Source organism: Bos mutus, chromosome 15 (genome assembly GCF_027580195.1).
Source record: "Bos mutus isolate GX-2022 chromosome 15, NWIPB_WYAK_1.1, whole genome shotgun sequence".
Classification (NCBI taxonomy): Eukaryota; Metazoa; Chordata; class Mammalia; order Artiodactyla; family Bovidae; genus Bos; species Bos mutus.
The window spans coordinates 57,726,358-57,745,169 of NC_091631.1; the positions used below are offsets into that span (position 1 = coordinate 57,726,358).

General features: G+C 38.7%; 1 protein-coding gene across 1 annotated transcript in view; it reads left to right on the forward strand.

The window, feature by feature from the left end:
* The window catches only part of ALG9 (ALG9 alpha-1,2-mannosyltransferase), a 114,786-nt gene that overhangs the window by 70,474 nt on the left and 25,500 nt on the right, over nucleotides 1-18,812 (forward strand). Inside the window, exon 14 of the mRNA XM_070384232.1 lies at nucleotides 14,472-14,602. Coding sequence (XP_070240333.1) covers nucleotides 14,472-14,602 — 131 coding nt within the window. The remainder of the gene's footprint in view (nucleotides 1-14,471; nucleotides 14,603-18,812) is intronic.

Below are 18,812 nucleotides of genomic sequence, written 5' to 3' on the forward strand. Positions count from 1 at the left end.
TTAAGACACAGACTTGCCTTCTTCTGTCCTTTGTTTCTGATGTGAGTTGGCAGAGCTTAGCGTTTGGCTGATTTATGTCTTGGCTGGTTCGCTCTCAAGTTTGATGTATTGCAGGAAGACGGAATACTTTTCTACCTTTCTTTTACCCGTGTTAGGTCTGTTTTCACAGTCAGTGGCATTTGCAGAGACTCTAATTCAAAGCCTGGGAACCACAGCTGCTTCACATAACATAGCCTCATCCACCTGGCCTGTCTGTCTGGCTCACTTACACCTGTGAGTCTCACAAAGGTAGTTTGCTATTCCTGTCATGCCACTCTTTTCGGCTGCCCTTCCTCCAGCTAGTCTGCCAAACTACTTTTCCAACTACGGATCTTGTTTTCTACAGGAGTTCTTGCAGATTGAGCAAAGGAGACCTTCTTATATTTCTTTTTATTTTGTTATTGCAACACAATTTTCCCATGGCTGTTTACCAGATCTAATCCCATATTATGCACCATCTATTTCCCTTTAAAAACAAATCACCACTCAATTATCTATGTTAGTAGAAAAAGCAGTATATTAATAACCCCTACTCTTGAATATATTTTGCTACTAATATTTTGGGAATTCACAGAATTTCAAATAAACTAAAAAAGCTACCCATTAAAACCCAGCATAAGAATCATCAGAAAATTATCACCTTCCCCAGTCCATTTTCCCTTACTTTGCTTTTTCCAGTATTCATGTACAGAACACGTTATAGGTTGATGCTTAAATGTTAACCTAGGCAGAGCTTTGTTTATTGAATTTATACTGTTTTGAATGGGTGATGAAAACAACTGTGAAAGGTTTGAGTTTAAAAAGCCATTTCCTCTTCTTGGAATGCAAACTATATACCAGGAACTGATAATAATATCAATCAACTAATAAAGCAGAGAAAATTATAATAGAAAATTATGTGAACATGTTTTCCCAGCTCCAAATGATTAAAAATTAATTTTCTGTTATTTTTTATTTTTACTTTGGCACAACTGTTTTATTCCATTGGCTGAATGCCATTTACATTTCCTTACCTCGTATTATCCATCTCAGGTAGTGAACTCCTAAAGGGCACGTATCTATCTATATGTTTGTCTTCCTTTGGTCCTCTTTTAAATTACAGTGACAATATAAAAACTTTAAAGGAAAATCAAAATTTTTGACAAAAATGGTGTGTGTGGCTTTTTGTATATATGACTCAAGTAGAAATTTTTTGGAAGTTGAGTGATTTTTCTTTTGTTTCCTAATTTGGTAATCAATAGATTTTTTCATAAAGGTGGTAATGATAGTAACTTTAGTTATAAAAACTAATGAATTTCATCCTATATTATAGATGTAATCTTAAAATGTTATATATAAACTGGTATTTTAAAAAATCAAATTAATGAGGAATTCTCTGGCTGTCCAGTTAGGATTCAGTGATTTCATTGCCGAGAGCCTGGGTTCGCTCCCCGATCTGAGACCTAAGATCCCACGAGCCATTAGACACATCCAAAAAAAAAAATCAAATTTAGAAAAGAAACCCTAAATTTGCTGTTATAAAACAAAAGGAATTAAACAATTTCCCATGACTTCTCAATTTTCTAAAGATGCATTTCGTATAAAATAGTAAGTTTGTTTATATTGAGATGTGTCATTGAGAGCTAAGGGATATGTAGATTGGGCTTCATTGAGTAGCATTACCACTGTTCTGGTAATTACCACTGTTCTGGATATTCACTTGCATATTTATTGACAAAGCCATTGGAATTGAAGAAGCTCTGTAAAAATTTAAAATTTCTTCAAGCACACAGGCCCACAAAATTTCCCTTACCCTTTACATTTTTAACAGTGTCAGAACAACAATGGTGGTATCTCGGCTTTGAATCCCTGGATCTTAGTTCCCCGACCAGGCATCCAGCCCAAATCTTCCGCAGTGGAAGTGCAGAGTCTTAACCACCAGGGAAGTCTTCCACAGCTCCTTGAGCTCAGCACATTCAGAGAACTGAATGATCTTATTTTGCCTTTGCCATTCCTGACAAATACGTGTCTTCAGCTATGTTCAGTGCTGGTAGTGGGACAGACTCTTTGATTGCTCATGTCTTGGCAGTACGAAAAGCAGACCTTGTGTATTTGTTACGTCTAGTACAGGGATGTCTTTCAATATGAAAATACATCTAATGATGCGCCCCAGCAGTTTGAGAAGAGTAGAGTCAGCAATATGGAGTATATCTATAATTGTGATGGAATTTTTTCTCTATAGTAGTTGTTAGAGTTGAGAGGGATTTTAGTGGTTTGCAGGCTAAACTCTTTAAAGAGATCGTAAAGGTTAGGCTAGATTAAGAACTTCCCTAAATTGCAGAGCTGGAGCTAGAAGCAGAGTCTTTAGAGGTCCCATCTCTTGACGAGAATGGTAATATTAGATAGATTTAAATAAGAATAATGTGTAGTTGGGCACAAGGAGTTCAAAGCATTATTCTGCTTTTCTGCTGGTGTCATTTCAGAGAGTTAGCTGTCTCAAACACTTGTCTGTTTTATGAGTCCTTGCTGACATAATCCACGTCTAAATATAGTAGTATTATATACAATAGGATTTCTTTATATATTTGTATTTTTTTATAATGAGATGTCATGGCTAAAATGGAGTCAAAAGATATCTTCTCAGAGAAGTTCTTCATAAGCGGAAGGTTCTGCAAGCTTGCAGATCTGGACTTAATTGTCTCTAACGTCTTCTCTATGAATTGAGAATAAGCAAGGAACATCCATGTGGAGTTTTGGTTTGTTCTTACGTCCGATTCTTCTGTTCATTTTCTGTGTTCTTCATATTCTCTAACCCTCATCCTAAGAGCAGGAGCACCCTCGTAGATCTGAAGGGAGTTGTATGTTCCGTTCACAGGAGTGGGATCCCGGAATAATTGTTCAAATTAATTTTTCTAGGCAACTCCCATACTTTAATTATTTTATTCTATAAAATATTACAAGCAAGTCAAATCTTGTTATGATGAATTGTCTAGCCTTACTCAAAATTAATAGCCAGTTTACTGGAACTTGAACTCATTTTGATAGCTGGAGACATTTTGGTAGATTTATCACAATTAATAAGCAGCTGAGCAAAGCATCTAAACAGTTTTTTCAACTTCAGTCCTCCCACTTTTCTTGGAGGTTACAGGCCGATTTTGATTGATCTTTCACGTTATTTCCTTAAACTCTTAAGATTTTTTTTTTTTTGACTGCACCACACGCTGTGTGGGAATCCTTGTGTCCCTGACTAGGGATTGAACTTGGACCCTCAGCAGTGAAAGCTCAGAGTCCTAACCGCTGAACCAGGGAATTCCCTGCCCTTAAACTCGTAGAGGATTCTTTCCTGCATTTGTTTACTGGAGAACTTTCAGTGACGTTTGAGAAATAAGGTCTGTTCTCTACATGGAGATGGTTTCTCTGTGATACTCCCTGAACTTCACGTTGGCCCTCGCCAGAGATCTCTATTTTTACAGCTACGTGCGTCATTGTCATTTCCAGCTGATAAACGCGTGAATGCAAGTTCACATCCTTCCTGCCTTAGGACTTGTGGGGGCTTGGCTCCGGCACTGGGTAGACAGCAGGGAAGGTCACTGAGAGAAGGAGGTTAGTTCTTTCCTTGTCCCCCCATGACATTCTAAGCTGTGATAAATTTATTGTTTGATGCAGCTGTTGAACCCAGTCCTGTTGTTATTTTTTTCTCAATCTTCAACCTCCTCCGCAGCCTTTCTGTGGCTTTTGAAATCCACTCTCCCCGAGTTTCCCAACCGTGTACTTCTTTGATCCTTCTCCAGCGGCCTGTCTAAGGGATCTTTTCAGCCCCTACTTCTTCCACTTTCTTCTGCCAGTTCTTTTGGCATCCTCCCAAGCTTTATCTGGGGTCTTCTTCCTTCTCCTACCCTTTCATCTTTTCCTCCCTCAATTTACTTTCACTTTTTAAAATTCATGCTCTCTGTGTACATGTATTAACATATTTATTTGGCACCTGCTGTGTACTTTGCACTATACTAGATTTTTGGAATGCATGAAATGAGATGCACACAGTCCCAACTTCCACAGAATTTACTCTTTCCCCAATTGATTCATAAATTATAATTATATGATGTGTTAATGGAGAAGTACTGGTTGATAGGAGAGCATGTAATTTAGGGGCCTGTCCTAGTTTAAGTGGACAGTGAAGTCTTTCTTGAAAATCATTTTTAGCTAAAATCTGAAGGATGAGTAGGGATTTCTGAGGTAACAGCAGGGAGTATTCCAGGCAGTAGGAACTGTAGACTCTAACTCAGTATTCTAATCACACGGAGCTTCTTTCAGGACTTAAATACACCATGTTTCTTCCCACCTCAGTAGGTGTTGAAACAAGTTGAAACAGTAGGTGTTGAAACATCGTCTTCTCTCAGTCTTAACCTAAACTGATTCTTCACTGCATTTCCTCCTTCTCCCCAGTTCACTGCATTAGAAATCCCGGAGTCACTGATTTCCTTTCAGACAGACCCGAGAGCTACCCTTTCTGCTCCCTTCACCCCTCTGCCTGCCGTGGAGCTTCAGGGTGTGGTCCCGTCGCAACTAGATGCTGTGATGGTGACTGCAGTCTTAGCTTCCCGCCTTCTCTGCAAGTGCTTCCTTCCCCTGCCCTCCCCGGCATAGCCAATATGGACCTCTCGTTCTGAGACCCATTTTTCAGTTGTATTACTCCTTGGTTAAAAGACTCCCTGGTTAAAAGACTGGAGAATGAAATGGCAACCCACTCCAGTATTCTTGCCTGAAGAAGTCTGTGCACAGAGAAGCCTGGCAGGCCACAGTCCATGGAGTCACAAAGAGTCGGACACGACTGAATGACTGTCACTCACTGAAGAGACCTAGAGTAGATTCCTGATGCACAAAATCCAGACTGTCCTACTTTGGGTCCTCTGTTATCAGTCCTTGGACCTCCTCTCTCTAGTTCTGTTTCTCATTGCACACATTCTGGGACAAGCAGATATTCCACCTCTTTCCCCTGAAGACCTTGCTTTTTTCTGCCTTTTATTCTCTGTTCTAACTTTGGCCACCATGTCCTGGAAAGCTTTTCAACTACTGAAGCCCCCTGTGATTTCTTTGTCTCTGAACTCTACTTATAATATTTTCTATATTTCATATGTGCCAGTATTATTTCCTGACCTAAATTACAAGTTTAATAACACAAGACATGTCTTAGAGGAATTTTATATACCTAGTTTAGTATTCACCTAACTATAGGTACTTAATAAAGGCTTTGATGATGCCCAGGAGATTGATTTTTCCAGTTTTTTAAAAAATTGAAATGCATTTGATTTATAATATTGCATTATATTTCAGTTGTACAGCATACTTATTCAGGACTTGGCAAATTATAGTCCATTTTAGGTTATTACAAGATAATAGATATAATTCCCTGTGCTATACAGTAAATCCTTGTTGCTTATGTATTTTATATGTAGTAGTTTATAATTGTTAATCCAAAACTCCTAATTTGTGTCTCCCCTCTCCCTCCTACCTTTGGTAACCATAAGTTTGTTTTCTATTTCTGTGCGCTCAGAAGATTCATTTTGATATCATTTAGCAGATGCTGCCAATTCATTGCTAATCAATGACCGTGAGTAGTTAATATTATAACTGTTGTGTCCTACACATTGGACATGACTTGACAATAAATATCAATCTAGGTTGAAAACAAGAATAATTCATCTTACTGGGCTCTAATGCTCCAAGGTTCTCTTATATTAGTCAAGTTCTCACTTTTCACAGAATTAGACTTCCTTCTAATATTATAGCTATTTGCATAGTAGTGTTTTATAGTTTGCAAGTTTTACTTAAATGAATCATCTCATTTAATCCTCATTGCAGCTTTTGAGCCAAATGGTATCATCCTTATTTTTTACAGAAGAAAGTAAAGTATAAAAAACTTAAATGAATGTGAATCACCCAGCTAGTTTTTATGGAGCCCAGACCAGAATCTAGGCTTTTGACTTAGAGTTCCTCTTCTAATTTTTTAAATATAATTTTTTTCCAGCTTTATTGAGATATAATTGACAAATGACATTATGTAAGTTTAAGGTATGTGTGCTAAGTCACTTCAGTCATGTCTGACTCTTTGCCTCCCTGTGGACTGTAGGCCATCAGGCTCCTCTGTCCATGGGTTTCCATGCCCTCCTCCAGGGGATCTTCCCCACCCAGGGATCAAACCCACGTCTCTCACATCTCCTGTAGGCAGGCAGGTTCTTTACCATTAGACCCACATGGGAAGTCCAAGTTTAAGGTGTAAAATGTGGTGATTTCATGTATGTATATATTGTGAAATGATTACCACAGTAAGTTAGTGAATACATCCATCACCTTTTGTGGTGAGAGTATTTAAGGTCTTCTCTTAGGTGATTTCAAGTATACAACACTGTATTGTTTTAACTGTGGTTCCCATGCTCTACACTAGATCTGTAAAACTTAGTCGTCTGTAACTGAATTTTGTGCCCTTGTCCAACATCTCTCCGTTTCCCCCAGCCCCTTCGTAACCCCCATTCTACTTTGTTTCTGTGAGTTTGACTTTGGGATTCTATACCTGAGTGAAGTCATATACTTGTCTATACAGGATATACTTGTCTTTCTGTGTCTGACTTATTTCACTTAGCATAATGCCCTCAGGGTTCATCCATGTTGTCACAAATAGCAGTATTTCCTTCTTTCTATGGCTGAATAATATTCGTTTTTGTGTGTATGCATGCGCGTGTGTGAGGTAGAGTGAGAGAGAGCAAGCTAGCTATCCATCCCACATTTCATCCTGTGACAGATGCTTAGCTCGTTTCATGTGTTGGCAATTGTGAATGATGCTGCAGTGAGCATCCGGGGTGCAGATATCGCTTCATGTTGGTGATTGCATTTCTTTCAGGTCCATACCAAAAGTCGGATTGCTGAATCATATGGTAGTTTTATTTTTGATTTTTTTGAGGAAACTTCATACTGTTTTCCATAATGGCTGTGCCAGTTCCCATTCCTACTAACAGTGCAGGGTTTCTCTCTTTTCTCCACGTACTTGCCAGTGCTTATCTCTTTTCTTTTTGATGATGGCCATTCTGTCAGGTATGAGGTTGCCATCTCATTGTGGTTTTGATTTGCATTTCCTTGATGATTGGTGATACTGAGCACCTTTTCACATACCTGTTGGCCATTTGTGTGTCTTCTTTGGAAAAGTGTCTGTTCAGGCCCTTTGCCCATTTTAAATCATATTTATTTGGCTTTTTGGCTGTTGAGTTCTACGAGTTCCTTATACATTGAGGATATTAATCCTTTACCAGATAGATGGTTTGCAGATATTTTTTTCTCTTTCCATAGGTTGCCTTTTTATTTTGGGCTCCTTTTTTAGCTGCTTTATTTCTTTTCTACTAGAGAAACTACCCTTGATCACACCTAATCATTTTTTGCCAGAGACCTTTGTCCTTGTGTATTGCAGTTGTTCGGTAACTGATTGCTATAAAAAAAAGAATATTCATCAGCTGCTTTCCAGAATAGATGAAAAGAGGTTACATTTCTCTTTTTAATGGGTTAGTATTTCAATTAATACAGTTTTTGCCTTGGTATCTTTCTAAAAACTTTAAATGCAATTTGCTTATGGATGGTGTGATGAGTGAAGTCTAAAGCTAACTGGTATAGTTGGGTGTTAACTAGTTACTGTCCACATCTCTGGTAAACCATGTGTCCAGCACCAAAGCTAAATAATCAGACCTGTAGCATGCCTGGCCAGAAAAAGCCAGGCTGAGCTCAAGTATTGAAATGTCAAACTCAGAGCTCCCTCACCAAAGGAGGTCTAGACTTGAGACTGTGAATCTTTACCCCTTGCCGGTTCTATTTGATTACAGAGGCATGGCACTTGTAAAGCTTTAAAAAACTTGTTTCATGTTTTTAAAATCCCTGGGAGCTACAGAGTGGGTGTTCAGACCAAAAAGGCTGCTTCCTGGAATGTTTATGCAAAGGATCATTTTTAGAGAGTTATGTGGAATGGAATTGGGTCTGACGTCAATTCGCAGTGTGCTTTCTCTCCCCTGGAGGAATAGCCATATGTAGAGACAGATGTGAGACTTGAAGTCTTTTTTACATATAAATAATGCTGAGCGAGAATGAGAACAGTACTGTGAGTTAGAGGTTGGGGAAGAACAGAGTTTGCTGCAAGCCAGAGATGACCAAGTTGTTTTTATATGCACTTTTTCAAACCTTAAGTTGTGTATAACCCATAAGCCTAAATGTGCACAAAACATAAATGTGCATTAAATTAGTAATAATACAATAATAATAGAGCAACTACCTGTGTAATCATCACCCAGGTCAAATACTAGAACATTATCAGCACCAGAAGTTCCCCGAGTAATTCCTTTGATCATTACCCCATTCCCTCTTTTGCTTATAATAAAAATGGTCTTGCTTTTCTCTTTAGATTTACTGCTTTTGTAAGCATTCCTAAACAACTTAAATTAGTTTTGCCTGTTTTTGAACCTCATATACATGGAATCATACTGCATTTTTATGTCTTGATCCTTTTGCTTAACATTTGTTTGTAACCACATGTTGATGAGTGTAGTGTAGTTTGTTCTCTTTTATTACAGTATAGATTTCATTGTATAGCTATATCACTATTGTTTTACTGTTGATCATTTTTTGGTTGTTTCCCATCTGGGCCAGCTGTAAATAATGCCACTTCGAATATTCTTGAACTTATCTTTTGGTGCATGCATTCCTGTTGGATATACATTAGCTTGAACCATGTGAAATTACCTTTTTTTTTTTTTGTAGATCAGTCACATATTAATGATTCCATATGGTTCATTCTAATACCTAGGAGTAGAATTTTTGGATCATAAGAAATGCGTATGTTCAATTTTAGCAGATTCTGCCAAATTCTTTTCTGAAAATTTTGTACCAACTTAATCTCCTGCTAGCAATGTATAAGAATCGCTCCACATTCTGGTCAGTACTTGGTACTGCAATTTTTCATGTAATTTTGATTGGCATTTCCTTGGTTACTAATGCAGTTGAAAACTTTTTGGTTTTGGCCACTTTGATTTCTTCTTCTGAAGTACCTATTCGAATTATTTGCCCATTTTTCTGTTGGACGGTCCATTTTTTGTCTTATTGATTGGTAGGTGTTCTTTATATATTTTAGACATGAGTGCTTGATTGTTAATATATTGCATATATCTTCTCTCATTCTTTGGCTCATCGCTTCACTCTCTTAATGGTATCTTTGATGAATGGATATTCCCAATTTTAACATAATCAAATTTATCCATCATTTCTTTTATAGTTAATACTTTTTGTGCTTGTCTAAAAGAACTTTTGCCATGCGTTAGATTTTGACAATAGTCTCCCATATTATCTTCCAAGAGTTTTGCTTTTCACATTTAGTTCTGTAATCCATTTGAAGTAGATTTTTTTACTTTATCAGTGTTTTTTCACTGAAGTATAGTTTATTTTACAATGTGTTAATTTCTACTATACAGCAAAGTGATTCAGTTATATATATACATATATACATTCTTTTTAAAAAATACTCTTTTCCATTCTGGTTTATCATGGAATATTGAATACAGTTCTCTAAGCTATACAGTAGGTCCTTGTTGTTTATTTATTGTGTGCAGAAGTCCAATTTCATTTCCCCTCCAATGGATATTCAGTTGTCCCAGCATGCATTAGTGAAGACACCATACTCTTCCCACTGCTCTAAGGTGTCACTTTTATCATAGATTAGGGTCCATGTGTGTCTGTAAGCTGTTTTATTTGGTGGTCTGTTCTAATCCAGCACTAATACCTCGTTGTCTTAATTACCATAACAAGTACCCACCTTGTTCTTTTCCAAGAGTGCCTGGACTGTCCTTGTCCTTTGCATTCCCAAATATATTTTAGAATCAGTTTGTCAATTTCATCAAAAAAGTCTATTGGCATTTTTATTGAGATTGCATTTAATCTCTCAATCAATTTACTTAGAATTCACATCTTTATAATAGTGAGTCTTTAACCTAGAAATAAGGTTTATCTTAAAGGTCTACTTTATGGTTTACTAAAATTTTTTGAGATAAAATTCATCATTTCAATTATTTTTGATTATCCAATTTACCATTTTAATCATTTTTAGGTATATAATTCAGTTGCATTAAGAACATCCATACTGTTATGCAGTCATTACCACTCTCTTATCTCCAGAACTTTTTCAGTGACTTTCAGTATGTTCATAGTGTTTCAGAGCATTTCATTGCCCCTCCCCCAACCCACTGCAGAAAAAATACCCATACCCATTAACTCCCCCAATGCTTAGCAACCACTAATCTGCTTTCTATCTTAATGTATTTGCCTCTTCTGGACATTTCTTATAAATGGAGTTACACAAGAATGGTCTTTTGTGTCTCTTTCACTTAATATAATGTTTTCAAGGTTCATCTTTGTTGTAGTATGTATCCTTTTTAAGAAAGTGATATACCACTGCATTTTAGACCACATTTTAATTATATGAATATACCACATTATAAATTCATCAGTTGATAGACACTTGTCAATAAAATTCTATAATTTTTAATGGAGGCCTTGCCCATATTTTGTTAGATTTATTTCAAGCCACATGTTTTCAAATCCTTGTGAATGGTACTTTTATAATATAATTTGAAAATATGTAATTTTTTCAGTATAATTTAATATGTTGTTTACTGCTGTTACGTAGGAATATATGATGTTGATTTTACATTCTATAAATAGTGTGAAGTTTGATAAACTCTCTTAATTCCAAACATTTTTCTGTTGACTCTTTTGGATTTTATGTATACCAATCATATCATTGTGATGAATTAATGAGTGTTTTTTCTTTTCGTTTCTTCTACCATTTGTTTTTTCCTTTCATCTTTTGCTGCTGACTAGAATCTCTAGTGAAGTGTTGAATAGAGTAATGATAACAAGTGGCCTGACTTATTCCTGCTTCCAAAGGAAAAGCTTTCAACCCTTCATCAAGGTTGAAATATGAGATTTGCTATAGATCTAATTGTATTTCAAATGGTCTTTATCTTAGCTGAAACCTGGCATTCTTGGACAACTCTTTTTTGGTTGTAATTTTTAAGCAACATTTAGATGAGGTCCTGAGAGTACTTTGCCTCTCATTCGGTCATTTTGGGCAGTTGATGTATGACATTGGCAGTCACACTGACCTGAGTCCAGTATGGCTCTACTGGGCTTCCCTGGTGGCTCAGACAGTAAAGAATCCACCTGCAATTAGGGAGACCTGGGTTCAACCCATAGGTTGGGAAGATCTCCTGGACGAGAGCATGGCAACCCACTCTAGTATCTTGCCTGGAGAATCCCCATGGACAGAGGAGCCTGGTGGGCTGCAGTCCCATGGGGTCACAAAGAGTCAGACACAACTGAAACAGCTAAATACCCACATGGCTCTACTGTAAACTTTTGTGATTTTGGTGAGGATTGTATATCTTTTTAGGGTGAGAACTTATTATTTGTTTATTTGTTATTTATTTCTATATCGTTAGCACTAACTTATTAATGCCTAGTATATTGTAGGGGCTTAATATAGATCTTGAAAAAAATGAAGTTATATAATTTGTCTCTGAGTCTTGGATTCCTCATTTATAAAATACAAATTAATAATTCCTCTATAGGCCTTTATATAATGATTTCAAAAATGATATGTGTAACATACTTGCATGTAAAAAAAACACTGAAAATTAGTAGTTTCCTTCCCTTGAGATATACTTTCCTTTAACTGACTACATTAGTAATTAAGAGGGTTCTGGGACTGATTTCTAATGTTGGGGATTGGGGGGGTTCCCCACAGTAACAACAATTCTCAGACACCATCTGGGCATCCTACAACTCAATGCAGCTCTCATGCTGTCTACCCAGAGACAGCATCAGACTCCACAGATTGAGGGCTTAGTCCTACAAGACTGCCCACTTCTCCTGCCTACATCAGATGCCAATCTCAAGCCCAGGTTGGTACCTGTTTCTGACTGGCTGGTGACAGACTGGGGCCATGACCCCCTTCTTGGACTTCAGGTACTGGTTGTAAGTCCAGGTTGTTCCTTGTAATTCTGATTGACTGGGTGTAAAGCAGAGTCTCCCACGACCCTCTCCTTGGGTTCGATTAATTTGCTAGAGTATCACACACAGAGAAACATTTTACTTACTAGAGAACTGGTTTGTTATAAAAGGGTATAATTCAGGAACAGCCAGATGGAAGAGGTGAATAGGGCAAGATAGGAGGGAAGAGTTCGGGTCTTCATGCTCTTTCCACGTTCAGCACCCTTCCCAAATCTCCTAGTGTTCACCAACCTGGAAGTTTTCTAAACCTGGGTTTTCAGGGTTTTATGGAAGCGTCCTGACACAGGAATGATTAATTAAATCACTGGCTGTCTCCAGCCCTTTACCCCTCCCCTGGTGATTGGAAAGACCAACATTCTATTCATATGGTTAGTTCATCTGGTGACCAGCATCCCTGCCATCTTTAGGGGATTTCCAAAAGTCACCCCATTAACCTAAGCTCAGTTGTGGTACATAGGGGCTACCTATGAATAACAAGACATTCCACTCACCATTATTGCTTTGAAGAGATATCAGGAACTGAGGATAAGAGTATAAACATTTTAACAAAAAAAAGCTCCCATTGCTCTTATTGCCTAGGAAATTACCAGGGTTTTAGGAGCTGCCAGTCAGAAACCTTGGAAAAAGACCCCCCAAGAATATTTATTATAAATCATGTCACAGTAATGTTCTCCATCTTTGGGCTTTTATTTAACATCATAGAAACTTGTGTATTATATGATTTTGAACTGTGGTTGATTTACAATATTGTACTAGTTTGGGGTATACTGGCTTCCCTGGTGACTCAGCTGGTAAAGAATCTGCCTGCAATGAGGGAGACCTGGATTTGATCCCTGGGTTGGGAAGATTCCCTGGAGAAGGGACTGGCTACCTACTCCAGTATTCTGGCCTGGAGCATTCTATGGACTGTATAGTCCATGGGGTCGCAAAGAGTCAGACATGACTGAGTGACTTCCACTTTGGGTATACAGCAGGTGATTCACACACAGACATACACACACATTCTTTTCAGAATCTTTCACATTATAGATTATTATAAGATACTGCATATAGTTCCCTATGCTATGCAATAAATCCTTGTTGTTTATCTTATATATAGTAGTGTGTACCTGTTAGTCACATTCTCCTAATTTATCCCTCTGCCACCCTTCTTCCCTTATAAACCATACATTTATTTTCTATGTCTGTGAGCCTATTTCTGGTTTGTAAATAAGTTCATTAGTATTCTTTAGATTCCACATGTAAATGATATCATATAATATTCATCTTTCTCTGACTTACTTCACTTGTGATAATCTCTGGGTCCATCCATATTGCTGCAAATGGCACTATTTCATTCTTATTTATGGTTGAATGATATACGACATCTTCTTTATCGCTTCATCTGTTGATGAACACTTAGGTGCTTCCATGTTTGGGCTGTTTTAAATAGTGTTGCTATGAACATTAGTGTGTGTGTATTGAATTTTTTTTAAGTCTACAGATTTTGATTATTATTATTATTAAAAAGGCTTAAAAATTTCTCCCCTGGCTTTGAGATGAGAGGAAGAATAGTTTGAGATGAACCATTTAACTGCAAAAGTATCCTACAGATTTTGTAGCATGTTCAGTTGAATTAATCAATTTTGTGAGAAGCACAGTACCAACATGGTTTTAAGTTAAATGCATTAATAATTTCTTATGAGTACGAGTGATCCTCTGATGTATCCGTATTGTGAGCAACTGGATGACTCTAGTTTTGCCAATAGTAGTATATACATTTCATAATCTCTACTCTTGCAGTCCTTGTATCTGCTTTACTGATCTTTTCTGCAGGGACAGTCCTTGTGTCTCTGTCAGTTCTGTTGAAGTTTGAAGGAAACAATGTGCATGATGTCTTTGAACTACTTATGAGGTATACGGTGACCCTGCTGGCTCTCTGTCAGCAGAGACGGGGCTTCTCACACATTAACATTTTTGTTTGATCAGGCCTCTCAATCTCTGAAACAAAAGGTGATAGTTTGGAAGGGAGCAGTAGTGAGCCACAAAAGAAAGTTTTTTGAGTAGGTTGTGGACTCTTGCTAGCTTCAGAAGTGTTTGTGAGACTAGACAGACTTCATGCCCAAACTGGAGTCAAAACTCCCAGAGCCTACATGTATATTTGGCTGGGTGAGTTGATGTCTCCTCCCTCCCCCAGGAGCCTAAATAATACCCTAACACCCAGCACTCTTATCTGAGCGAAGAGAGCACTGATAACATCTGAGGACTTTGATGTTTGTGCTTCTAAAACCCTGCCTGAATTCTTAGGGTTACAATTTATCTTTCTTACCCTGAAAGGACCTTTGCAATTCCTGATAAGAGTTCATCTTTCTCCATTGCAGATTGACATCAGTAAATGCCATTATTTAGTGGATTTGGACACCATGAGAGAAACACCCCGGGAGCCAAAATATTCATCCAATAGAGAAGAATGGATCAACTTGGCCTACAGACCATTCCTTGATGCTTCTAGGTATGTGGCTTTAATCCTAAGCAATGTACTAGGACTAATAAGGATGAAAGTTGGAATCTGGGATTGAATAACTTCCAGTCCTGGGCTAACTCTAGTATCCATTTTATTTTATCTGTGTCCAGTTCCCTGAGAAATCTAAAAGAGTGCTGTCCTTTTCTAGGCATCAGAACGCAAAGTATATTCTGGTATCATCCAAATAAAGAATCTATAAACAGATAGATCCACTGAAGAAGACACAAAATGTTTGACATTGAGTATTTTTGACAATAAACTTCAGCTTTCTTAACCAGAGTTTTCTAATACTGTTAGGAAGATTGACTATGTTCTTTGTGGAGCTAGAAATTCATATCGATTATTTTTGGCTCAGTCAGAGATGAGGCCAGGCCTTACTACATCTTAAGTAAAGAAACCAAATAGACTAGACCTTGACTAGCTCTTCAGAAAGGCCTCAGAATTCATGATAAGAGGGGAGTCAGGACGTTCAGGTAAAGCAGTAATGAATGGGAAAGAATTAGAAGGTATAGGTTGTCTGTGGGCCCAGGTCCAGGTAGACAGACAGTTGAAGTTCAAGGAGATTAAAGCTGAAGGAGCTCCAAGGAGGTCTCATAGGCAAAGCCCAGGATCCAAGAGGTCAAGTAAAAACCAAAGGGTGAAGGACTAGGTCTTGAGAGGCAGATTTGGAACTCAGAAACAGGGAAGAAAATATTTTCAGGAAGACAGAATGATCAGAACCTACTGATAAATAAGGTGAAGAATAACAACTGTCTATTGGATTGGACAGTTGATAAAAGCAATTTTGGTGGAGTGGTGGGGGCATAGAATTTGAGAGATTAGAGGGATTGAAGCAAAAATGGCAGGGAGAAATGCACCAAGATGGTGGAGTAGAGGGCATATGCTCAGCGCTTCTTACGAAAACACCAAAGTCATAACTAACTGCTAAACAATCACTGACAAAAAGAATCGCTGAAACCTACCAAAAAGATACCCTACAACCAAAGACAAGAAGAAGCCACAATGAGATGGCAGGAGGGGCACTATCACGATAAGCTCAAATCCCATAGACACCAGCTGGGCGACCTACAAACTGGAAAATAATTATACCATAGAAGTTCTCCCACAGAAGTGAACTTTCCAAGCCCCACATTGGACTGCCCAGCCCAGGGGTCTAGCAGCAGGAGGAGGAGCCCCCAGAGAATCTGACTTTGGAGACCAGTGGTATTTGAGCACAGAAATTCCACAGCACTGGGGGAAACAGAAACTCCCCTCTTGGAGGGCATACACAGGGTGTTATGGGCATCCAGATCCAGGGAAAAATGCAGGGACCTCATAAGAGACTGGGTCAGACTTACCTGCTAGTGTTGGAGGGTCTCCTATGGAGGCAGGGGATAGCTATGGCTCACTGGAGAGACGGACACTGGTGGCATGGGTCTGACAAGTGCTTATTGGCATGAGCCCTCTAGGAGGCTGCCATTTTCTAACTAAGACCCGGCCCCACCCAACAACCTGTAGGCTCCAGTGCTGGGACTTCTCGGGCCAGACAACCAACAGGGTGGGAACACAGCCCCATCCATCAGCAGACAGTCTGCTTAAAGTTGTCCTGAATAAACAGCTGCCTGATATAAACACACCCTCAGATATGGCCCTTCCCACCAGAGGGACAAGCCCCAGCTCCACCCACCAGTAGGCGGGTACCAGTCCCCCCAACTAGGAAACCTGCACAAGCCTCTTAAGACAGTCTCATCCACCAGAGGACTGACAGCAGAAACTAGATGAACTACAACCCTGCAGCCCATGGAATGGAAATCACAATCACAAAAAGTTAGACAAAGTGAGATGGTAGAGGAATATGTCCCAGATGAAGGAATAAGATAAAATCCCAAACAACTAAGTAAAGTGGAGATAGGCAATCTACCTGAAAAAGAATTTAAGAATAATGATAGTAAAGATGATCCAAGATCTTGGGAAAAGAATGGAGCCAAAGAGTGAGAAGATACAAGAAATGTTTAACTAAGACATAGAAGAACTAAAAAACAAACAGAGATGAACAATATACTAATTGAAATAAAGAATACACTAGAAGGAATCAGTAGCAGAATAATTGAGGCAGAAGAAGATCAGTGACCTAGAAGACAGAATGGTAGAAATCACTGCTGTGGAATAGAATAAAGAAAAAAGAATGAAAAGAAATGACAGTTTAAAAGACTTCTGGGATGACATTAAATATACCAACATTTGCACTATAGGGATCACAGAAGAAGAAGAGAAAGAGAACATATCTAAGAAAATATTTGAAGAGATAATATAATAACTGAAAACTTTCCTAACATGGGAAAGGAAACAGTTATCCAAGTCTAGAAAATGCAGAGAGGCCTAGGCAGGATAAACCCAAGGAAGAACACACTGAGACACATAGTGATCAAATTAGTAAACATTATAGACAAAGAAAAAGTATTAAAAGCAGCAAAGGAAGAGTACCAGATAATGCACAGGGGAACTCCCATAAGGTTATCAGCTGATTTCTCACCAGAAACTTTGCAAACCAGAAGGGAGTGGCAGGATATATTTAAAGTGATGAAAAGGAAGAACCAACAACCAAGAATACTCTACCCAGAAAGACTGTCAGATTTGATGGTGAAATCAAAAACTTTACAGACAAGCAAAAACTCAGAGAATTCAGCACCACCAAAACAGCTCTGCAACCAAGTCTAAAGGAACTTCTCTGGGGATAAAAAGGCCGCAACTAGAAACAAGAAAATTACAAATGGAAAAATTCACCAGTAAAGGCAAACAAACAGTAAAGGTAAGAAATCACCTGCACACAAATATGATATCAGACTGTGAGAAGAGGAGAGCTCAAATGCAGGATATTGGAAATGCATTTGGTATTCAAAGATGAGTAGGTTAAAACAGTATTGTTTATATATAGATTGCTCTAGCAAAGCCTTCTGGTAACTGCAAACTGAAAAGCTACAGTAGACACACACATGCACACACACACGCACACACGCACACACACAAAGGAATCAAAACACAACACTGAAAGTCAATCATCAAATCAAAGTGAGGGGAACAAAAGAAAGGAAGAAAAAAGACCTACAAAAACAAATCCAAAACAGTTAACAAAGTGGCACTAGGAACATAGATATTGATAATTACCTTAAGAGCTACCCCACACCCAAGCTCAGGGGCAGCAGCCGAGAGGAGCTACCCCACATCCAAGGTAAGGAGCAGTGGCTGCGCTTTATGGGAGCAGCCATGAAGAGATACCCCTCATCCAAGGTAAGAGAAACCCAAGTAAGATGGTAGGTGCTGAGAGAGCATCAGAGGGCAGACAGACTGAAACCACAATCACAGGCAACTAGCCAATCTGATCACACGGACCTCAGCTTGTCTAACTCAGTGAAACTAAGCCATGCCGTGTGGGGCCACCCAAGACAGAGGGGTCATGGTGGAGAGGTCTGACAGAATGTGGTCCACTGGAGAAGGGAATGGCAAACCACTTCAGTATTCTTGCCTTGAGAACTCCATGAACAGTATGAAAAGGCAAAAAGATAGGACACTGAAAGATGAACTCCCCAGGTGCCCAATATGCTACTGAAGATGCTGAAACTCCAATATTTTGGCCACTTGATACGAAGAGCTGACTCATTTGAAAAGACCCTGATGTTGGGGAAGATTGAAGGCAGGACGAGAAGGGGACAACAGAGGATGAGATGGTTAGATGGCATCACTGACTCAATGGACATGAGTTTGGGTAATCTGCAGAAGTTGGTGATGGACAGGGAGGCCTGGTGTGCCGTGGTTCATGGGGTCTCAGAGTTGGACACGACTGAGCGACTGAACTGAACTGAAACAGATTAAAGGCTCCAACCAAAAGACATAGACTGGCTGAATGGATGACGAAAACAAGTCCACATATATGCTGTCTACAAGAGACCCACTTCAGATCAAGGGACATGTACAGAACTGAAAGTGAGGGGATGGAAAAATGCATTCCATTAAAATGGAAATAAAAAAAAAGCTGGAGTAGCAATATCATAGCAGACAAAATAGACTTTAAAATAAAGATCTAGTACAAAAGACAAAGAAGAACCCTACATAGTGATCAAAGGATCAATCCAAGAAGCAGCAGCTATAACAGTTTTAACTATATATGCAAAACATAGGAACACCTCAATTTAAAGGCAGAAATTAATACTGTTTAGGTTGG